Source organism: the organism of the source record quoted next, unplaced genomic scaffold, assembly GCF_019419815.1.
Source record: "Pyrus x bretschneideri cultivar Hongxiangsu unplaced genomic scaffold, Pyrus_bretschneideri_v1 Contig14, whole genome shotgun sequence".
Lineage (NCBI taxonomy): Eukaryota > Viridiplantae > Streptophyta > Magnoliopsida > Rosales > Rosaceae > Pyrus > Pyrus x bretschneideri.
Window position 1 is genome coordinate 1,888,845 of NW_025999435.1, and position 23,322 is coordinate 1,912,166.

The 23,322-nt window shown below is 35.0% G+C and overlaps 3 protein-coding genes across 4 annotated transcripts; 2 read left to right on the forward strand and 1 right to left on the reverse strand.

Annotated features, from left to right (window-relative positions):
* Window positions 1-304: 304 nt before the first annotated feature.
* LOC103960373 (vacuolar-processing enzyme-like) lies at window positions 305-3,006 on the reverse strand. Its single transcript, XM_009372835.3, has 9 exons — window positions 2,808-3,006; window positions 2,545-2,709; window positions 2,277-2,433; window positions 2,079-2,161; window positions 1,771-1,967; window positions 1,570-1,618; window positions 1,285-1,476; window positions 907-1,113; window positions 305-767 (listed from the first exon to the last, which is right to left on the reverse strand). Exons 1-9 carry the CDS (start codon window positions 2,994-2,996, stop codon window positions 618-620), a joined length of 1,389 nt encoding a protein of 462 aa, XP_009371110.2. The 5' UTR covers window positions 2,997-3,006; the 3' UTR covers window positions 305-617.
* A 7,528-nt stretch (window positions 3,007-10,534) lies between these two features.
* On the forward strand, window positions 10,535-12,863 carry LOC103960372 (dCTP pyrophosphatase 1-like). Its single transcript, XM_009372833.3, has 2 exons — window positions 10,535-10,775; window positions 12,274-12,863. Exons 1-2 carry the CDS (start codon window positions 10,635-10,637, stop codon window positions 12,601-12,603), a joined length of 471 nt encoding a protein of 156 aa, XP_009371108.2. The 5' UTR covers window positions 10,535-10,634; the 3' UTR covers window positions 12,604-12,863.
* Window positions 12,864-18,462: 5,599 nt separating this feature from the next.
* LOC103960374 (TATA box-binding protein-associated factor RNA polymerase I subunit B) lies at window positions 18,463-23,233 on the forward strand. Of its 2 annotated transcripts, XM_018650680.2 has the most exons (6): window positions 18,463-18,632; window positions 18,725-18,862; window positions 19,537-20,371; window positions 20,708-21,550; window positions 21,659-21,792; window positions 22,627-23,233. In XM_018650680.2, the coding sequence occupies exons 3-6, from the start codon at window positions 19,804-19,806 to the stop codon at window positions 23,179-23,181; spliced, it is 2,100 nt and encodes a 699-aa protein (XP_018506196.2). In that variant the 5' UTR covers window positions 18,463-18,632; window positions 18,725-18,862; window positions 19,537-19,803; the 3' UTR covers window positions 23,182-23,233. The 2 variants fall into 2 exon arrangements, with proteins under 2 accessions (XP_018506196.2, XP_009371111.2); XM_009372836.3 differs by lacking the exon at window positions 18,725-18,862.
* The last annotated feature ends 89 nt before the right edge of the window (window positions 23,234-23,322 follow it).

Below are 23,322 nucleotides of genomic sequence, written 5' to 3' on the forward strand. Positions count from 1 at the left end.
CGATTAAAAAGGATCAAATTTGATCTACGATGATATACAGAACTAATTTTTTCGCTCTTTAGTTAAATTCTTTTCTCTCAGCAGAGATTTTGCTTCACTAGCCTTGCAAGACCATTTCCGAAAATATTTTGTATTATATTCGGTTTTCTTATTGCATCTTGATGGTGTTTTGTAAAGATGGTATTTTGCATGCTAGTTTTGGAAAGGATAGAGGTCGCCAAAAATGGTGATGATTGCACAGAATTTAAGAAGGGAATGTCGGTTATTGGAGACTGCTACTGCGGCAGCTCATAGCGCACACACTTTTATATATGTAATTGATAGGGTTTTGGGATTGCACAGTCGACAGCCCTTATCTACATTGGAGCTAGCTGACAAAATGCTCACCAACCTGTTCGCACAAAGCTAATCATAGCCCTTCATTGGAGCTTTTAATCTAAGCCTTACACTTGTAAAAAACTATCACTTAACTTAAACTAGCCGTTACATTTCAAAAGAAAATAACCGTTGGCTTTCTTAGTCTAGCTGCTGCAATTTCTTCAAGATCAACTCCAGAAATGGTTTAGCATCCAACACATCACATATACATATATTGATCATTTATCTGATCAGAAGTTCTAGACATTGGGTTTGTTGGCACAAGTTTGATCAGATGCTGCAACCATTTTCTCTGTGGTAATCCCAGCATTGCATATGTTGGCTATAGCTCGCGTGTACTTCATTCCGTATGCAGATAAATGTCCACAGTACTTCTCATAAATATTCAACTACATGGAAAGAACTCAAAATCAATTATCTCGGAGATAAGACTTGTTGATTTACTTCAAAAAACTGAACAAAGAAGCACAAGCACTTGCGTGTTGTCTGGATCAATTTGATGTATAGAATTACAGGAGATGAACTTACAAAGTTCTTGAAGCAGTCCCAATTATCTACCACAGGTTGCCCCTGTGGCCTAACATTCAGCAAAACGTTTGAGCTCTTCTTGTGTCCGAACAAAACCTCCCCTAGTTTCGCAATGCGAGCGTCCACGTTTTTCCTATAAGCAATTTCAACCAGCAGCTGCTCCTGAGCACCCTGTTTCTCTGGAGATCCAGTTGGAGCTCTTTGCAGCTGAAACATATAGGGTTTATAGTTATAAACGAAAAATACAAATTGTCAAAAACATACGAAAAGTTCTATTGCCGGAGAGTTTGGCATGTACTAATCAATACAGATATGTGTGTATACATGAATATTAAACACATTGAAGTTTGGAATTCAGAATAAAAGAAGAGCAGAAACCTTTTGCTGGAGGTAGAGGAGCTTCGTGTCACGTTGGTTAACAGCCCTTGAGATCGAGGGTGAAGAGATATCGCTGGTGGAAGTATGGCTACGATTAGAAAGATCTGCACCCATGTAAGCAAAGAGGAACTCCTGTTTATGACTCATATCTCCGTACTGCATGACATGCGAATTAGTTGTTCTTCTTCGAACCTGTAATTCAATCGACATGTTCACATAGTCATATTATTCTAATTTCACCAACATTAGACATTATTTACATACGAGAAATTTTCTAATTATTACCCTTTCATATTGATTCTCCAAAGTTTCTTTATGCAAATCACTTATGTCACTGCTCTCAAAATGTGAAAATATGGTCCAAAAGTCACCGAAACAACAAAGTAATTAGCATGAGCATTTGATTGAAAATGTATTTGAAACTGACAAAGTAATGTACTCTGTTTAATTAGAATAGCATTTTCATAAAGAAGGGCCCTGCATTACCAATCCTCCATCCAGGAAATGCTATACAAGTCTCCCAAACAAGTATCAAACTCGGCAGGAACTGATAGGTCACCGGGACAATATGTTCCATAACTACTCTCTTCTGCATTCGACGCGGTGGTAGCATAAATATTCAGATTACTTGAAAGGAGGCCCTCAAACATGCTCCCTGCCTCGCAAGCTTCAATGTAAAAAACCTATATTTTTTTTTTCACATAAATGCATCAAAACCTCAAAAAATACATGAAAATCATCAAACAAAGAGTTGAAAACTTCAGTAAGACCGTTACTCAAGTGAAAATTCTTACCATGCTTTTGTAACCTTTAGAAGCATTCTTCTTCTTCAGTACACTTATGAGATCTTTCGCATAAACATAATCGCTAGGCATCCCTGAACACAATATCAGTTCATATGTAACCCGAAGAACAAAATTTACTGAATTTATGGGACTATATAAGATCACTAAATATAATTTTCAAAGTTAATAAAAAAAATTACTAATTACCAAGTAATCCTACAGAACCATGGTCTGCATAATATATGAAAACATGGTCATTCGGGCCACTACTTAGAACCTTGCCACTTCCTCCGGTGAGAGCACTTTTGTCTCCAAGAATAACAGCGTAGAGATTGTGTGCGTTAACATGATCTCCTGTATAATCCTGCATTACAAAAAAATAAATAAATAAATGCTTACAGGTAACTGAACAATGTTAAACTAACAAATTAACCAGCTAGAAATTAAAAATCAGACTCAGAAAATTAGTTACAACCTTGGGAACTCCTTTATAAACATCATGACCATTTGGCTTGTTGATGATGACACCTTTTCGAGGGTTTTCCGGGTTGTACGCGATATCATCGTACATGAAAACGATGATGTTCTCGTCTTTCAGTCCTCCTTTCTTCAGTATCTGGTACGCATGGCATATGTCAGCCTGCATGGAACGACAAAGATTAGCCCTAAATTTTATTACTTTTAACACAATTAACATAAAATGTTACTAATTAATCAAAATTTTGGACAAGCTTAAACCTGGTGCCTGTAGTTGTCGTAACCACTTGATCCTGCAACCAGAACTGCCCATCTTTTTCCCTTATCAGTAGTGGTACGTGGAGAGCCCTTGTTATCTCCATTAATTTCAGGGAAGCAGAAGCTTCCATGAATAGCCAAACTTAACAAAGTAAGAGATAGTAAAACCCCACAATAACCATGATTAGCCATGATCTGCAGATTAACCTTGACTAACCAATACCCAAACTCTCAAGTCAAGTACGAATACATGTTCTTCTAATGAAGGTGTCAATTTATAGATGTCTTACGGTTGAAATGAATGGTTCAGATTAAATCCCCCCTACGTGCTCGAGAAGGAAATGCATGTCTAAAATCTTCTGAGGAATAATTGTTTCAAACTTCATCAACCCACTCAACTCTTCATCATCAACTGTGATCCTAGACGTACGTGGCCCACCGTATCATGGATTAATTCTAACAAATATAATGAAATACGCCAACCTTCATATAGTGTAAAAGATAATGAAAACAGATATAGTTTATTACAGTATAATTTAATGGTATTTCTCTATATTTTAAATATGAAGTCTATGTTCGATTCTTCAAAATGACAACCTTAGTATTATAGTCTAGTGGTATTCTTCTTCACTTGTAAGTGCATGGTAGGTCATAGGCTTCGGCTTCCTAGAATTCGATACCAAATTATGATTGACTTATCGTATGACTTATCCAAAATTTCAACCCGCAATATTGTTGTATATGAAAAATTTGTCTCCGCTTATAAATGAGAGATTTTACGTTCGACTTCATAGATTGGTGAGGTTAACATCAAATTATTTTGATTGACACATATTGTTCTAAAAATCCCCGCCTAGCTAGCGCCTAGGCGGCTGGACACCACCCCGATTAGTCCCTAGGCGTATGAAAATTAAGAAAGTGCGCCTAGACCTACTTAGGGGTCTGCCTAGCCTGCCTAGCACGCCTCAACCCGCCTATGTTGAGACTCTCAAGAGACTAGTTGAATACTTGAATGAATACTCATTATATGCTTGTTCCCTATGGTTTCAATATGGTTGTCTAATACTCCATAATCTATATGTCATTTTATTTATCAATTTATGTATGCCATTACAATTATGTGTTTTTTTAAGTATAAATAGATACTTATTTATACAATATACCATAAATTTACTTAAATACACCTAGTACGCCTAGGCCCCCGCCTAGCAACTTAGGCACTAGGCCCAATCTACCGCCCGACTAGCGGCTAACGTCTATTAGAACCAATGTAACTTAGCCAAATTTTCCATTCTTAATGTTCAATACAATGTCCTAAGATTGCTTTAAGCTAATTGCCTTAAAGTTTAAGATTTTGGGTTTGGATATTTTAATATGGTATAATTACCACTCAGCGCAAGTCATCTGTACAAGGATCATCCAATAAAATTATAGGAAAACTAATGAAAATAACTTGAAAGCTTTGAGATTTAACTAAAAATACAAAATTAAGGATAAAGTGAATAGTACCAGGATTGACTTTTTAGTGTAAAAATGTGATTTTTCGTTTAAATGAACAGTATCGAGAGTTTTTCGTTAAAGTTCCCTAAAATTATTGGTCATCCAAAAAGGGGGTGATGGTTTTAGACTATGTATCTTCTATTTTCACATTGGAATTACTAGCTATGACTGATGAATTAAATCATGCAAACTTGGATAAATTTCTTCCATTCAATCGAATACATTGCTGATTATGTAGTGGCATTTCCCACAGAATTGCTGTGTGACACGCATGAAAATTGCTGTGTAAAGGACTCCTTTAATTTGATGTGCATAACCACCTTATATGAATGGTGGTTATTCGATTTCAAAATTCTCGCTTTTAATAATATTTGTAGCATCATTCAGTACTGCTTTTTGATGGTATTTTTCTTTATTTGCAAGTAAGAAATCTTATATTCAAATGTCGTGGCTGACGAATTCAATAATAGACTGTCCAGCTTAACTCTTCTATCTTTATTGTAAATATATTAATGTACTAAAAGAAAATACTTGTATTGAACCAAATTAATGACTCACATAATTATTTGCACGTTGAACATGTAATGTTTATTTTATTTGACCAATAGTGGAGTGGACTTACTTCCGAGGTCATGCACCACAGCTTTCCATATATATGTAGTCTATCAAAAAGTTATATGACCTAATAATTTGTATGGTGCGGCATGTCTATTTTATTTTCCCATCTAGAAGAACAGTTGTGCTAGGAAATAAATGTACAATTTATTTTTCGATACAAGTTATATTTTATTATAAATTAATTTAAAGTTTGGGGATGAAAATTCAAATTTCGGCGGGTGCTCACGTTGGGGTGAGTCAACATCCAAGTTTAAATTGTGATTTATTTTTCTTTTCTTAGAAGACTTCCATTTGTACAAAGGTTAGGATTTTATTTTTTTATTATAAAATAGATTAAAAATGTTTTCTTCTTACTCAATACATTTATGCCTCGGCAGAGACAATAATGCATAACAATGTTAGGCTCTATATTTTAACAGCACAAGCAGGAGCTCATTTACTCTAGCCAATGTAGTTACACCTACGTTTGCATATGTACAATACAATTAGGAGTTGGTAGGACATAAACAAGGGATTCCTTATCTATCGAGATGTACAATTAAGAAAGTTGATTAAAATATATATATGCTAAAACAAAAATTAGGCACAAATTAAGTGGGTTGTCAAGTAAACAGAGAGAGTATAGTGAATGGTTGGATGATGACCAAACCCCACTTGTAGAACGAGAGAAGTAAAGGAACTTAAAAACCGGTGGCCATTCTAAAGAAAGAGTATAAAAGAGTGAACTTTTCAAAATTTTGAGACCCAATTGTGAGACCCAAAAGAAGGCACGCACTCTCCATATATTATGGTAATTCCCCTCAACATGCTTTGTGCAAGCATAAAACACCAAATTGAAATCCGTGTTGGTGGCCACAAAGTAACAAGGTAGATGTAGGACTGTAGGAGTAACCTCCAACTCATTAAGTAAATGAGAAATCCAAGCTTCAACACACAACCTAGGAATAGAACGATATTTAGCCTCATAAGAACAGCGAGAAAAGAATCGGTTGTTTTTTAGCTCTCTAAGTTATATGGCTGAGACCAAGAAACATACAAAAATAAATAGTCCAATGATGAGTATCAGAACATCCAGCTCAATTAGCATTGGAAAAATCAAAATATGATGGAGACCAACGACGAAATATAGGCATAAAAACAACCAAATTTGAAGAATGAGGAGCACTCGTAAACTGAAAAAAAAAAAAAAAAAAAAAAAAACACTTTGTTTGGATGAGAAATTTTAAGATTATTCAGGAATTTTGAAATGACGGAATTTGTTTTCTGAAATTTGTGAATTTTCTTGTTTGGTTAACCTAAACGAACAAATGAATTTGAACACGGAATTTTTTTTCTATTTAAACTCTCACTTGTAGAATTTTGGAAATAGTACCTAGTTACATGAAATTTAAACTTGAGAACTGGAGGTCCCAAATTCCATGTTTTTTTCTATGTGGAAATTCTATATTTTTATGTTTATGAATCCAAACAAGGGAATTAGTGCATGTCAATATAAAAATTCTGACTTTTGCCAAAATTTCAAGTTTATTTTCATTATCCAAATATAGTACAAAAGAAATGTCGAAGGTGTGATAGTGAAGAAAGCCAACAAGCTATCTATACTCCCCCATGACATCATAAATGTAACTCTCCCTCAAAGAGGACAATTATTTGGAGGTATGAAAACACAAGCTTTTTTTTCTTTTTGAACAAATGACATATTATTTACACTAAGGGGAAGGGGATGAGCTTAACCTCACAATGGGCTAGTAATAATATGGTTCAAATTTGCATATAGCGAGAATCGAACCTAAGACCTCTCACTTACATGTTAAGAGGAATATCACTAGACCGTAGTACTAAATAGCAAAACGCAAGTTTTTTTAATTGGCTAATTTTCTAGAGTGTATACAATACATGTCTGTAATCGTTCGCCTTCATTTCCATATAGTCCTTAGTTTAGGTCTAGATACTGATTACTTGGATGACACGAAAGTTATTTGATAAAGAATATATCTTGTGGATTTCATAAGGCAATATTCATATACACTCAATTAGGGAATGACTCTAGAGTGACTGAATCATTTTAGGCGTGCGAAATCAATTCAGGCTATTGACTTAATGTAGGAGTGTTTGACCTACTTAGTTTAGGATAATTTTTATACAAAAATCTGTTTTGATTTGGCCTAGGAATTAGGCGACGAAACTCCTACAAAAATAAGTTCTGCATCTTTCGTTAAACGCATATGTTATAACCCTAATATTCAATGTTGCATCTTTCGTTTTACATATGTTAGGTTTTGAGAGCAACTCAGTGAAAGTTTTCTAAACTTAGCATTCATTCATACATCATCTCTTCATGAAAAAGCTGTTTTCCCTCGCACTCGTGCAAATCTTTGTGTTTCGTATTCGTAGTTTTACTTTCGAATTGTTAATTGTGTTGTTTGTTCTTACTGTTTTACAGTAGGATTGAAACTACGGCCTGCACTGTGTCTCGATCCACCAAATTAGCAATTTCAAGGTACAAACTAGAAGCCACTTGTAAGTGAGAAGTTTTAGGTTCGATTATCGTTAAATGCGAATTTGAACCACTTTATTGTAAGCTTATTGTGAGGCTTAGCCTACTTCCCCACCCTCTTAGTGTGGATAATATCGTTTGTTCCAAAAAGACAAAAAAGTTACAAACTAGAAAACCAGTCTGACATAATGTGGCACTTGAGAAGATAATGGTATACTTGGTTTGTGAAAGATGAAGTCTTACATCGGTAGAGGATCAGGTGGCATGTAGCCCTAAATTAATTAATAAGATAGCGAACCAAGGTCCATGAGTTCGAACTCATTGCCACATGTAATAGTTACTAAGAAAACGAGATAGGGTCGAAACAATAGCATCAACATACAATATAAGAACCATAATACCAGAAGACGAGCAAAAGATATATTAATCCTGACTTTGAACAAACCAAAATCGGATCAAGAAGCCATTGATTTGTGACACTAAAACCAAGCTCATATACCTTGCTTAAGACCACAAATATCTTTGTGCAGTTGGCAATGTTGAGTAAGATGACATGCGAGTAGAATCAACAGGTGAAGTTATTTTCGCACATCTTTTTTAGATTCTCACATAGTCTTTTTTATTTATGACAATCAGATTAAATAAATCAAGCAGAATCAACGATCAAGATAGAACAAAATTTACGTAAAAAGTTAAAAATAGTGTGTGAAAATCTCTTATCATCAACAAATCTTGGAGCTTGAAACATGACAACAATAGTGCTCACATATCCATAAAGAAAAACATTTTTCACATCTAGTTGACTGAGCAGTCAACCAAATTGTGCAATCCACAACTTTGGGCAAGGTGAGTAGAATCAACAAATTCTGGAGGTTAAGGCATGAAAACGGTAGTGCCACTTATCCATGAAGAAAAGCATTAAGGCATGAAAACAGTAGTGCCACTTATCCATGAAGAAAAAGCATTCTTCCCACTTAGTTGACGAGAGGTCAATCAAAGGGAATGAGCCAGGTAATAACAATTCTAACAATAGTGGGCTTGACTGCAGACTAAAAGTCCTGTTAGATCCATTTCGGGATGTTGATAAAATCTCGTATGCCATCATTGAAAAAAAAAAATTACGTTATCTTGGCTTCTGAAGACTAAGACCATCTCCAATCGAAGGGTTTAGAGGGCCAAAGGGCCAAAAATAACTCGAAAACCATATCCAACCGAGGTCTAGGCTAGAGGACTTGTGGAATCTGAGAGGGCCCCATGGAATCTGAAAGGGCTAGAGGGCTGGAGGGCTGGCTGCAGCCTGAGGTTGGCCAGAAAAATCATTATTCCTGTCGGTTATGACCGATAGGAATCCTTAAGCTAAAATTCAAATGCAACGGCTAGCTGATGTCAGCTAGCCGTTGCATTTGAATTTTTTTTTTTTATAGGTTTTTTGGACCTTTTTTTTTTTTTTTTTAATTCTTAAAATTCTAATTTTTTTCCTATAAATACCTAACCATTCATTCACCTTTCCTTTAAATTTAATTTGTAGTTTTAAATTTAATTCGTCGTTTTTAAATATAAGTTGTAGTTTTTAAATTTAAGTTGTTGTTGGATTTGAATTTAAGTTGTTGTAGTTTTTAAATTTAAATAATAAATTATGTTTGGCCCTTTGGCCCTCGGTTGGAGACGGAGGCAAATATGGCCACATTAAAATATTAATATCTTGGAGGGCCAGAGGGCTAAAACGAGCCCTCTGGCCAATCCTCGGTTAGAGATGGCCTAAGGAGAAGTCCTACTCAATTCACTTAGTGGTCATTCATGAAATTTCATTTTTATAATCAAAATCATTCATATTATAAATTTGTATGTAAAAATTTAATTAAAATTAAGATCGTTTAGTCAATCAATTGTAGCAAATAAATAGATGGTTCTTGATGCTTTTACAAAATCTGTCCATCTGTTTTAAAATAGTTCGCTGACTAAACTATCTCATATTTTATTGATTTTTTGCACATGTGATCTTTACAAAGTGTTTTTTAATATGAACGATTCCGATCATATTACAAAGTGCTTTCGAATATTATAAAGTGCTTTCGAGGGAAACTCTCGTAATTAAGACCCGTTGTATCACAAAGAAGGTAATAATACGGAGATCAATTTTTTAGACCAAATTTTAGAAGCCATATAATGTGGATGTTAATGATTAAATTATTACTGAAGTTTTTTTTTTTTTTGTCAAACAATAAATTTTGTTAGATTAGATATTAGATTAGTCATCAACTGGATTTGAATTCATGCCGTCATGCAAGAACCCAACACCTTGCCCCCACTGTGGTAAAATACCATTTGCAATTATACTTAAGTATTAATTAATGTAATTTTTTAACTGTACACATCATATAATTTACAAACTTAATCTAAAAATTTGAACTACTTAAAACTAATATGAAAATAAAAGAAATTGATAACTATGTCGCACTCCTATACACTCAAGATGAAATCAACTTGGCTTTAGAGTTTGAGTGACCACTGGTCCATCCACACCCAAAACCGCATTTTTGCACTATATTATAATACTAAAGATATTAAATTTTATAAACCAAATGATATGGCAATTGATGATTAAATTATTATTTAAATGTTGATTAACGTTCTTATTATTAGTGACACATCATTTAATTTGCAAATTTAGTCTAAAGCAATGCTAAGGAAACTCTTTCGAAAATGAGATTTTTTTATAAACTTTCTTATATTTTTGACATAATTTTCGTGTCAACATTATAAAACATAAGTTCGTGAAGAGTTTCATTTTAAAAGAGTTTCTTTTACATTTCTATTTAATCTAACTAGCATTATTTAAAAAATTAATTTACCTAAGATCATATGGAAGATGAAGTCGACTTTAGAGTTTGAGTGACCACGGGTCCATCCACACCCAAAGCCAAAGTTTGTCCCATCATTCCATTTTTGCACGAGACGGTATTTCCAAAAATGTCCTTTCTGGGATATTTTCTCAACCAAGAACATTTGGTCCCTCCAAATCCCTTACCAGTAAACCGGCACGTGACTGTCAAATGAGTATCAAAATCCCCCTGGATGGAACCGGCAAAATCCGGTAGCCAATCTTATAAGGTTCTGTTTGTGAAGAAAATAGACCAGCCACCACCAGAAGGTCTCCTGTGACTGTGAGTCGGTGAAAGTTTGAGGGTTTTGGTAATTATCCAGCGGTTAGAGATATGGATGGAGCTGGTATTGGAGCTGCAGTTACAGAAAGAGAAGGTGTTACCCTGCAGGAGCTGAAGAAGAAAATGGCTGAGTTTTCAAGGGAGAGAGACTGGGATCAGTTTCATAGCCCTAGAAATCTACTTTTGGCTCTGGTAATTTGTACAACTTCGAAGCCCTAACATTAATTATTTCAGTACCCATTTGTCAAATCTTAGTAAAACTTTCTTAGAACCATTGTTTCTGCTTCTATGGCTGCTTTTCCACCTACCCATTATCTATTATTCTCCTATTTTTTATTGGTTACGGTCACTAAATTTGTAGGTATAATGTTAGGGAAATTAAATTTGTGGACAAAGATTACAAATTAAATAATATGTTACCAATAAAAATGAACACGTTTATTAATGTTATATAATTTGGAAACTAAATAATATGAAAGTTGATAATTTGATAGTCATTAAGCATTGATAAACGTTTTCATTTCAATTAGTGACACATCATTTAGTTTACTAATTTTATCTATAATTTAATTTCTCTAGCATTATTTTTTTTTATTAGGTTTTTTTTTATCTAAAATGATCTTTAACATTGCATAATGATAATGAAACTCTGATTTTGTCGCTGTAAATGATTAAAATCATTCGGTAAAAAATCTCATTAAATTATCAGGTGAACACCACATGGCCACTTTTAAAAGCATTTTTGTCAAACTAATCTCTCTAAATTTTTCATGAAATAATCAAAATGATTTACAGTAAACAAATTCAAAGACCATTTCTATCGGTTTTTATTGTTAGAGATCAAAATAAGAAGTTATATCAATCTCATAACCTCTTTGGCTAACAAATCCGTTTTTTTTTTCATTATTGTTATTGGTTTTTATTTTGGGTGGGATTTTTTGTTTGATTCTTGATAGATACAGAAATTAATCTTGTTTGGTAATATTTGACATGAGTACTCTGCGTTTGTTTGAGTTTGAATATAATACTGAATTAATCGATGAAATAGTAAAGATCTAGTTTATGTTCTCCAACTATACAGAAATGACATGGAAAGCAAATGTAGAAACTTTCAATTGTCTTCTTGAATTTATAATTCTGGGTTTTGGTTGTTGAGTTCATATTTTCGTTGTTTCGTTCCCATCAATGAACTGTAAGTGCAGAAAACGGAAGAACCAAAAGGGAAAAAGAAGAAAGAAGACGTGTGTACAACTGATTGAATAGCTTGTCCATCACTGTCTGTGTTTTAATATTGTTCTTTTTCATATGTGAATTTAACCACAAGAAGGGAAAGAAACCCCAAATAGAATGGGATGTAAAGTTTATATTAAATATAAGGATAAATGTACTGGTTATCCAATGTTGCATCTTGGTAAATGAGTGCTTATGTTCGAGAGAAACTTATCTACATCTCGGTACATCACTGTGCATTGAGACAATAGCTGAATGTCTTGTGGAAAATTTAAAACACACGGCATCACGTTATTCATTCATGATTACACTCTGATCCAGGTGTAGATAAGTCAATCTCAATCTGTAGCTTCTATACACAGTAAAGGACCCCACTTTGATGTGATTGCTCATGAGACTCTAAGCATAATAACAGCTCCGCAATTTTCCTTTCCCAATTTGGTGTATAATGTTTATTCAGGTGGGAGAAGTGGGAGAGCTATCAGAGATATTTCAGTGGAAAGGAGAGGTGCCAAGAGGACTGCCATACTGGAAAGAGGAAGAGAAGCAACACCTGGGGGAAGAGCTCTCAGATGTGTTGCTCTACCTTGTTAGGCTCTCTGACGTTTGTGGCATTGATCTTGGAAAAGCTGCGCTCCGAAAGCTGGAGCTCAATGCCAACAAATACCAAGCCAAGCTTTGCAAGGGCTCCTCCAAAAAGAACACGCAGCTCAATGCAGAACATAATGCCATTATGTGTTGTAGTGATCATGGCGTGTCCGGCACCAAAAACCGCAGTTGCGAACAGTGATATGTACAAATAAAGTCGGTTACAAATTTTTATCAAAATTAGGGCTAGGAGATGCTTAACAGACAATAAGGCCTAAATAAATTAAAATTAAAGTCACCAGTATGCCTAACGCTGTCTAGTTCTACTTTTGATTAAAAGTTTGTAATCAGTTCTGAAACCCTCTTATTCTTATTTATCTTTTAAGGATCGTCACGCCTTTATTATTGTATTTTGATTTTGTAAAAAGAATAATTTTGAAGGTCTGGTTCTAGACTTTTTAAGCTACAGTGTTCATGTTTTTTGCATAGTAAAGTCTGACGTGATGGATCATGGGGGATCTGAAATGCTTAGGCTCTGGATTACTGTCTTTCGTGTTTTAATTGTTAGATTTTAATTTTTATATTTTTAAGTAAAAATTTAACAACTAAAATATTTAGAGTATCGAGCATCCGATAAAGTTTATGGAGATATGTTAATGGGTTATGGGGGATAAAAGAAATGCTTGGGCTCTGGAGTACTGCCTTCCATGTTTTAATTGTTATAGTTTAATTTTTGTATTTTTAAACAAAATCTAATAATTAAATATTAAATAACGAGGGTTCGATAAAGTCTATGGGGATATGTTAATTGCATAGGCACTAGGGCATAGCAGGGTGTGGGGAGGCACTGTCTTGTCTTCTGTGTCTGGTATTGTATCAAAGATTTGGTTCCTGTGCCCTTGTGGTCGGGAACAAGGCACTGCTGGCTTTCAGTGGGACTGAATTTGTGTTATATTATGGTCGAGAGTTATTAAGTTTAAACTTAACGGATTTGTTTTTTGAAAACTTTAACGAAAAATTTTTGGTATTGTCATTTTAATAAAAAATTACATTTTTATACTAAAAAATCAATTCTGATACTATTCACTTTTCCTTTTATTTTATCCTTATCGTTAAAATTCAAAGTTTTCAAATATTTTTCATTAATTTTTTCTTGTTTTTTTCTTTTTGTCATTGATAGGTTTGGTTTTATATTATTCCCTGCTTTTTAACTGTTCATATTGTCCTACGTCATCTTGGACTTTCGGGTCACAATTTCTTTCATCTAGGAAATATAGCATATGCCGATGAAATGTCGTTTTGGCGTCTCAATCAATGATAAAAAAAATCAGGTACATTTCGTTTGCCTATACCTTTGTATTATTGGAATTACTGCGTAAATGATATACCAGCTTTTGTGTATTTATGATTTATTAGTGAGACTACTAACATAATTTTGTGTATTATGTCGTCGTCAAATATGTTACATGATATAAAGAAAAAAAAACTAAAATGAAAATACGAATGTCAAATGGGTAAAAATTATTATTTTGATTGATTTTTTGTTTTCATTTAATAATCATTGAAAGAGAACTTAAAAACTAACCAGCAACTTTTTGTGATTCGTTCTTTACAAACTTAACCTCCATTCCTTTGAACTGGGAAATCCTTCACTCAAACCCAACTTTCAAATTTCATGGGATTTTGACAAAGTAACAAACAAACGGATTACACAAAGTTAGGAGGAATTAGAAATATACCGCATGAGCCTTAAAAAGGAATATAAGAGGGATTTACACATGACCCTCTCACATACTTTTTGTAATGCACGTGTAGTTTCTGATTCCTCTAATGTAATTTTTTATGATCAATTTCTTCGTCTCTTGGTTTAAAACTCCTTGGAATTTGGAAGCACCTCACCTATTTAAGGAAAAAACAATTTACCAAGGAAAAATGGGTGCCCCTTTTATGTGTACAATAATGAGATCATCAAATAAGACAAAAAACCTCTCATTCTTCACAAGTCAGCCTACCTCAAGAACTTTTCTTTCGTATTCAGTTGTATATAACTATATATTTGTGTCTCACTCAAAATACAAGCCCTCCATTAGCTTCCTCTTGATGCTTGTCGGCATTTGCTAAATAAATCCTTGTGCTCTTTCCTCAAAATTTTGATAGTCGTCGCTGTACTCTTCCACCGGAGTAGTAGCAATCAAAGAGGCACCCTGAAGGAGTAGAAGAGCAGACCCAAAATTAGATTTAAACAACTGCAGGGTTCTTTCTTTGAAATCTTGGGTGATGAAGCCCTCATGGCCTGTTACGACTAAGCCTTATCCCACCAAGTGAAGTTGACTGTATGAATCCTAGAACGCCATTGTGCTCAATTTTACGCCAAGTCTTCCGTTAGCCGAACAAGAGCAGCATTAATTGAATTTAAGCAATTCAAAGAAGACAGAGTTGCACATACAGAAGTAGCATGCTGGAAGGCCTCAAGTATTAGGTTTGCATGAGTTGAATTCATCAACATTGACAAGATTTCAGGGCTTGGCAATCCCCTCGTTACACTCTGCGTACTTGTGATCCTTCAACCTAGAGATGTTTATAAACACTTGCTTCCCATCCACTTCAAGTTTTGGCACTTGAGCATTTGCCTTTGGAGGTGGGGGTGGGGGCATCTGAGAGCAGCTTGGATCCGCTCGAGGAGCTCCGCGTGTTGTCGCTGTTTTTTTCATGATTGTCTTCGGATAAAAAACCAAACCAAAATTAGAAATGAACCCTAAGAATCATTAAGGCTATGTTTAGGCGAGGTATTTCTACGTCCCAATGTATTGTTATCAAGTTAATAAGAGAAGAATGATAACAAAATGTTAGATACGAGAGATTATCAAATATCTATGCACTAATAAATGAGAGACCTTTAGACTTCCGATGTACAGATGTATCTTCCTTGTATCGCTTTGTATAGTATATAGAGAAATGCTAAGGGACTCTCTCAAAGTGGGACTCTCTATGGACTCTGTCATCTCATAGTTTAATGACAAGTTTAATGTCAATTTGGCTGAGAGTTCATGAAAGATTACCACTTTTGAGAGGGTCTCCTTAGTGATTTTCATGTATATAATACACACTATACGCCTTCGATGAATTATCGAGGTACAACCCAACAGACTTACGTCTCTTCTATCTGATTTATGCCCTACTTCTTTTATATTCTTTCATGCACCATATGAGCAGGTATCAAAGAGCGATTTGTAAATGATAGATTCCAAGTAGGGATTTGTTAACCTCTAGCATGTCTTTTTAATACTTATGAAGTGCATTTCTAAATTCTAATCCCTCCTAACTAACTTTGGTGATCGATTCCTTACTAATTTAACCTCAACTCCAAACATAGCCTAGTTATTTTATATAATATAAAGGATTGTAATAACAGAGAGAAAGCGATTAAATTATTGAGTAGTGCATTTGTTAAAAGGAGTAGTGATATTCACAAACTCATTTTTTTCCGTACACGCTACTTTTATTGTTTTTGTCCCTTGATTCTCATTTGATTTATTCATTTCCAATGCTAAACTTAAAAAGGGAGGAGTGAACGGGGAGAAAAAGAGAGTGGCAAAACAATTCCCCATTCGTCTTTGAAAAATACTAAGGGACTCTCAAAATGAGACTCTATATGAACTCTCTGCCAGCTTATGATTTTGACAAAATATTTTATAATATTAGCACAGAAATTGACGTCAAACTAAGATATGACAGAGTTCTACTTTTGAGAGAGTCTTAGCATTTCTCTTCGTCTTTCCATTCACATTCCAAAACCACAGTCGAAGACTATGAAAGTTGACATTGAATTTCTGAAATGCAATTTCAAACGTTTCATCTTCTTTCCCATAAAAAGAAAATTTGGTGGAACAATTCGGTGTTATTCAATGGGGGCAAAGCTTTACATTTAAGAGTGATTTTCAGTGTACCGACATAATACAAGTGGTTAGATACTGAATATATCGGGTTGTTTTTCTCAACATTTAAACCAAGAAAATGCAACTCAATAAAGTAAACAAAAAATGATTGAAATGATGCATTTAGGAGGGAAAAATAAAGGAACTGATGAATCCAAACAAAAAATGGACATACTTGGACGGTAGGCAGCTTCTGAGGAATCTTATTGCCGCTTGATTTGCGAGCAGTCTGCTTCGCCCGACCCATATTTCTGTATGGAGAGAGACCTGACACCGACAGAAACTTGAAACAAACAAATAAAATTAAAATAAAAAACCAGAGGAAGACAGAGTAGAGAGCGATTGTATGTGGGACTGGGACTGTACGAACAAGCAATGCTTCCTTTTCACGCTTATGGCGTGGGTGGGGACTGGTGAGAGTCCTATAGCAACCCCGAATGTCCTCATGCCAACCCTTCTTTCAAACTTCTTCGAGAAAATTTCTCTTCTTTCCTCAATTATTAACTGAAGACGTAGACCTAATGCGTCGTGTTTGTTGTCTTCATGTCGTAATTGTTATTTTAATGAGTCATGTCTAGTTAAATCTGTTATGTTAAAGGTTCTTAACAGATGATCCGATAACAACCCGATTCGTTAATAGGTTGTGTATCGTTTCGTTTCGTAATTATGAATCATGCAAAAAATTGACATGTATAATATCTAGACCTGACAAACAATATTTTATTACGTTCTTAACAAGTGATCTAATAATGACGCGATTTGTTAACACGGCATAATAAGAATCTGATCATTAACAGATTGTCTCGAAACTTACTATTTTGGTGTCATTTCATATCAATTTAAGAGGTCGCGAAAGAAATTGTTAGGCTTAAGAAGAAGAATGGACACTGGGCTTTCTGCTATGTCCACCCACCTATATTATTTCCTCCCTCAAATTTTAATATAATTTGAATCACATGTTTACTCCTTATTAAATACTACGATCTAGTAGTATTTTTTTTACTTATAAGTGAGAGGTCTTAGTTCGATTCTCGCTAAAAGGGAATTTGAGTCACTTTATTGCTAGCCTATTGTTAGACTAAGCCCACTCTCTCTCTCTTGAAAAAAACTTATGTGGGGGCTCGACTTACCACCGGACTTCGTTGAGTGACACTACCGACCACTCAAATTTTGCCACGTGGTAAGTGAGCGTTTATTTTACCACATACGGCAGAGAGTTTGGGGAAGAAAAAAGAGGAGGGGAAAAAAAAAACATTTGATCAATCTGATGGTGTATATTAATTAGTAGAAAAAATAATTACGATTAATTTAAATATAAAAAATTATATTTAAAACTTAATACATTTTGGATGGTAAATAGTGTCATTTAATAAAGTTAGTGGCAAGCCGAGCCTCACATAAGTTTTTCTCCTCTCATTTAGTGTAGCTAGTTTGTTTGTTCAAAAAATAATAAGTTTCAAAATAAATTAATTGCAAATTCGTCACTATTGATATTTGCACTCTATTTAAATTTATAAATTCATTAAAATTCCTAAACTGGAGGGGTTATATGCAAACCCCCGAAATTATTTTTTCCTGTCTTTTTAATTTTTTAATATTTTTCTATTAAGTGTTAGTGATGTGTAGAATATAAAAAAAAACTATTAAAAAAATATAAAAATGTGTGAGAAGTAATTGAGGGTATGTGAATATAATCTCTTAACTACCAATTAAATACACCTTAATTATATTTTATAAAGAAAAAAATATTTGTTTTTTCAAAACAGGAGAAAAGCGGTCACTCAGTAATATAGTCTGGTCTTAGGTTCGAATCTCGTGGATGACGAATTCGATACCAACTTAAGTTGTCTATTATGTGGTATAGCCGAACTTCTCCATCCTTAGTGTAAAAATATCGATGTACTTATTAAAAAAAAAGAAAAAAAAAAGAACTTTAACGAAAAGCTCCCAGTACTGTTCACTTTAATGAAAAATCATATTTTTACGTTAAAAAGTCAATCATAATACTATTCACTTTACTTTTTATTTTGTCTTTTTCATTAAAACTCAAACTTCCAAATCATTTTCTTTTCAAAAAAATAATAATAATAATAAAAAAGGGAGAAAAGCGGATTAACAGTACGGATTAATGAAATTTTCACAATCCAAACCCGTCTCTTTCTCCTAAACCCAATGCGCGCTTCTGTGCATATCCTCTCGCCGCTCCTCCCCAGCTCTCTCTTGCCGTTCGAGAACTCTCCCTTCGAGCTCGATTTCTCCCTCTCATCTGGTTCGAGCACTCTTCACCGACAAAAAGGTAAATTTCCTTCTCTCTCAACCTCTATTTTGGCTATTTCGACATTTTTTTGTTCGGAGATTGAAATATTGAACTGGATAATTGGAGGGAAGGTAGAATTGGAAGATTTGGGCTTCTTTGAACTTCGTAGCTCAGTGCAGATTGAGTTAAGTTTTATTCATTGGTTAGAGAAAATGGGGCACCAATTCTTCGAAGGCTTCTTTGAATTGGTGCTGTAATATATAGTACAGGTAATCACTTGGTTAGACTTCAATCTCTCATGCTTTTTCTGTTATTGGGTTTTTGTAATTAAGTACAGTAGATTAACGTTGTTGAGTTCTGCTCAAAGTTTGCAAGTTTGGTTGCTGGGTGTAATGGGAATGGGGTGTTTTTTTATTTATTTTTTATTTTTTTTTATCAAAATTTAAAATTGAAGTGGAATTCCAGGAATATAAGCATACAAGTTTTTTGGGTTATCTATAAAATTTTGAAATTGTAGAGTAGTAATATATGTAAAAAGGGTTTCTGGGTTTTCATCAAAATATAAATTTGAAGTAGAACACCAGGAAAATGAGTAAAGGAATGTTTTTGGGTTTTAATCACAATATAAAATTGTAGAACACCAGGAATACAAGTAAAGGAATGTTTTTGGGTTTTCATCAATATTTGATTTGAAGTAGAACACTAGGTATATAAGTTGAAATTTTGAAATTTAAGTAGAACACTAGGAATATAAGCTGAAGGAAGGAGAATCAATACAAATTTAATTGATTTTGTTGAATTTTCCTGGGTTCCAATAAATGAAGAGGTTGAGAAGTGGAAAATACAATTTTTTTTTTTTTTTTTTGTTTTGTGATTGTGAATTAGTGATATGGGATAGAGAGAAAAGTTTAACTGATTACTGTTTTCGTTTGGCATTGATCAGATGTGTTGTCGGATTTGCACAAGAAATATGGGTCTGTTTTCAAGTTGTGGTTGGGTCCGACTGAGCTATGAGCGTCAATAAAGGATTGCAACACAGTAATGTCGGAAGAAAAAAAGGCCTGTGTTTCTGTTTAGTGCAAGAGAGATAGATAATTATGATGATGAAGAAAACGACCAAAATCACCATGATCAAGGATCTGAGGAGATGGAAGCATTGAGATATAGCATAGCCCAAATTCAGGGAGCATTGGTGTAGTTCACCCCCTCGATGTCGGATAAGTGGATTTGCGAAAATTGTGGCACTGTGGGGCTGGTTGAAGGCAATGATGGCTTCTTTTACTGCACCAACTGCAGCACACGAGCTGAGGACTACCAGGACACGGGAGTCGCAGATGAGGACTTTTACGATAAGGATGGTGATGCACGTGGAGGCCTCTACTCTAATCGTCATGTCCGTCGTGGCGTTAGCTCTGCTGTCAAACCTGAGCCTCTTTCCCAACCCTTAGACAACATCTCACCTTTTTATAACCCTTTTAGTCAAACCAAAACAGAGGATCACAATGCTGTGGATGCCAAGGGACCCACGGGTCCCACAGATTTCGGACTGGATGGAATCATAGAGTTGAGTGTGGAGGACTATTACACACAGATTAGACTTAGGTATGTGATGGGACTGCAGCGGCTGATTGAGCTCCAATGCGAAGCTTTGGTAAGGAAGTTTAAGGTAAACCCTACAATTTGTGGGTTGTCTGCGACCATTTGGCTACGCTTCCTGGCAGGGACTCGGCTTTTCGATGATGATTGGGCTGACTCTGAGATGTGCCGAGGCCGACAAGGTTTTTAGCTACCAAATCTCATTTCTTTAAGAGTGTAAACCTATATATTTCACCTGAATTGAGTTTTCTTGTTATGGATTTTGGTTATTGAAGCAGTACTCAATTGCGTGAAAGAAACATAAGGGAATATTTCAGTTTAATTGATTCTTATGTTCAATTATTGTTGTAGAAAAATGAATCTCAGTGGTTGTCTGGTAGAGGTCTTTTGCTGCATAATTTTTATTTATTTATTAAATTTAGAAAATTCTTGATCTCAATGATTTTTTAATTATTGGGGTTCCTTTATTTTCTTCTATGGTTATTGCTGTTTTTGATCACTGAGTTTCCTTGTTTCAGGAGACACGTTAGAAGGTTTTAAGCCGCGTGCTAACTACAGAGCAGAACCACACACAAAGTATGGTCAGCGAGCAGTAATGGTATGGTTTAGGTCGTTGAGAAACACTATACCATTATCTTATACTTTAGCTGTTTCCTTTCTGGCTTGTCATCTTTCCAGGGAAGCAGTCCTACCAACAGATATAGTAAAATGGTCATTAGAAGGAAACCTCCCATATTTTTCTGCATTTCTTCAAATTGAAAAAGAATTAGGAGGGCCTTCACGTGCATGTCCAATAAGTTCAAGCTTAATGTTTAGGCCTACTGAATCTGTGCCAGTGCAGAAGTTGGAATCACTGGCAGCAACCATTTCTGAGTCCATAGGCTTGCACTTACCTCCAGTCAATTTTTATGCTATAGCTTTACGCTATCTAGGTAAGTTATCTCTTCCAGTTGAAAAGATCCTCCCTCATGCGTGCCGCATTTATGAGTGGTCAATGCCTCCAGATTTGTGGTTATCAACAAATGAGTTTAGGCTTCCTACTCGTGCTTTTGTAATGTCAATAGTGATTGTAGCAGTGAGAATTCTGTACAATATTCATGGTTTTGGAGAATGGGAAAAATGTTTGTCCCGTAAACATGCTTTGTCTTCCACATCAAACCAAAAAGGAGATCTTGATACCATATCCAGCTCCAAAATGAGGTCTGGCTCAGAAGAGGATTCAGGTTCTCCGTCCTGCAGTCTGGATGATTTGGGTACAGATATTGGTAGAAACTCATCAAATGCTCAGAGATCTGAATTGGATGCTGCAGAACTTCTGTCCAGCCTTGAAGCAAGATATAATGAAATTGCAGATTCTTATGGTAAATAATGATGCAATTCAGTAGGTGTTCTTCATATTATTTATCACTTTGCCCCCACCCTTCAATTATTCGATCATAAAGTTTTAAATTCTCACATTTTGTTGGCAGAATATTGCAAGGACTTGCCAACGTATCTTCAGTTCTGCAAGGATGTAGTCTTTGCTGGATCAAAATCATCATTGAATGATGAAAAGGAAGAAGAGCTAATTGAATCATTATGGGAATTTTATCAGAGTGGAAAGGTAATGTATAGCTTGACTTCTGTTGCGATATTGTCTTCTCAAACACATATTTTGTGACACATATTAGATAAAAAATTCTGTACTCAGCTTAATTGTGGAGAGAAACGCTGAACTGTGGCACAATTAGTTCAAATTCTTTTAGAAGCCCTTGGTTAGATGTAAATATATATGTAGTAAGCCAAGGAAAAGAACCTGATTGATATACCCAATTCTAGAATGTTATGAAATTTGTTTTGTTAGCATCTCATATCTGAAGTATATAAGTTCTTTGTAATAACAACTGGAAAGCTTCGTCACTTTTGTCAGTATTTCATAGCAGAAAACAATGATGGCGAGGCTAGGCATCCTTTGTTTTATTAGAAAGTTAGGCTTTCTCCTTGAAACTTAATTTTTCTTATTTGCAGCCCATCGTGTACATTTTGTGGCTTTACCCCATTGATTGGACTCCAACTAGCAAATTCCTTAACTTTGAAAAAGAGAGAAAAATATGGAAAAAAAAAAAAGATAGAAAATTAGTGTGATTAGTAAATTCTGATGGAAGCTTCTCTAGTTGAGATGTGGCTGTAATTCATGCCTTTGTTCCACTCATTTGAGCTTTCAATACATATACTGCATACAGGCTAGTTTTTTCGAACGGGATATTATCTTTTTTGCCCTTTGAAGTTTGTGATTATGGAGCTTTGATACATCTCGTGTTCACTTTTAGTTAACCGCAGTTGTTTCACTGGTTTTTGTCTTGATGCATATAGACAATGAGAAGGACATACTTAACAAGGCTTTTAGTGTGACCTGTGAATAATACACCATTTCACAATGTATATTGTTGGTTTTCAGGATTCTGAAACAGCAGCCGGAAAAGGATTGTTTGGTGATAGAGATGTTGAACAGAAAAGGTTGAGGGACAGTGATGAATGCGCAAGTGATGGCACTCCCTTCTCAGGCGACCATCAAGGGAACAAAACTGGCGATCATTCCTGTGCCAGTTCACAAAATAGTCAGTGCTCAGGAGCTAACGATGCGGAAACTCTCAAAGATGAAGCCATTCGTCGAATGAAATTAGACATGGAGGAGAAGAGGTTTTGCTATATTCCCCCGAGGGTGAACCTCAAAAGATTTGATTACCTTCACTATGTGCGGAAGAAGGATGAAGGTGCGTATACTTACGTTGCACATGCAGATTATTACATCTTGCTTCGTGCTTGTGCTAGAGTTGCCCAGGTTGAAATTCGGTGTATGCACATCGCGGTGTTGAGCATCGAGAGGAGGCTGGCATGGTTGGAAAAGAGAATCAATCACTGCTTGCATTTGACCCCTCCGGTTGTATCATGCGAGTATTGCACTGAAATGTTTCCAGATGTGGAAAATAATATTGGGGAGTCGATTGATTAATGGTTGAGATTGAATGATATATGAATTAATGGTTGAGATTGAAAATAGAAGACCTAAATACTTGTGGAAATCAAACCTAACGATCAAAACACTCGTAGCATTGAATTCAAGTTCAACCGGCGTGTTTGAAAACATGCACTA

What these genes read in the sequence shown, in the direction of transcription:
- LOC103960373 (XM_009372835.3), bottom strand. Translation starts at nt 2,996, where the DNA reads ATGGCTAATCATGGTTATTGTGGGGTTTTACTATCTCTTACTTTGTTA. An exon ending in ACGACAACTACAGGCACCAG is followed by an intron (nt 2,710 to 2,807) that starts GTTTAAGCTTGT and finishes CGTTCCATGCAG; the next exon opens with GCTGACATATGCCATGCGTA. An exon ending in CTAAAGGTTACAAAAGCATG is followed by an intron (nt 1,968 to 2,078) that starts GTAAGAATTTTC and finishes AAAAAAATATAG; the next exon opens with GTTTTTTACATTGAAGCTTG.
- LOC103960372 (XM_009372833.3), top strand. Translation starts at nt 10,635, where the DNA reads ATGGATGGAGCTGGTATTGGAGCTGCAGTTACAGAAAGAGAAGGTGTT. An exon ending in GAAATCTACTTTTGGCTCTG is followed by an intron (nt 10,776 to 12,273) that starts GTAATTTGTACA and finishes ATGTTTATTCAG; the next exon opens with GTGGGAGAAGTGGGAGAGCT.
- LOC103960374 (XM_018650680.2), top strand. Translation starts at nt 19,804, where the DNA reads ATGTCGGATAAGTGGATTTGCGAAAATTGTGGCACTGTGGGGCTGGTT. An exon ending in GATGTGCCGAGGCCGACAAG is followed by an intron (nt 20,372 to 20,707) that starts GTTTTTAGCTAC and finishes TCCTTGTTTCAG; the next exon opens with GAGACACGTTAGAAGGTTTT. An exon ending in TGAAATTGCAGATTCTTATG is followed by an intron (nt 21,551 to 21,658) that starts GTAAATAATGAT and finishes TTTTGTTGGCAG; the next exon opens with AATATTGCAAGGACTTGCCA.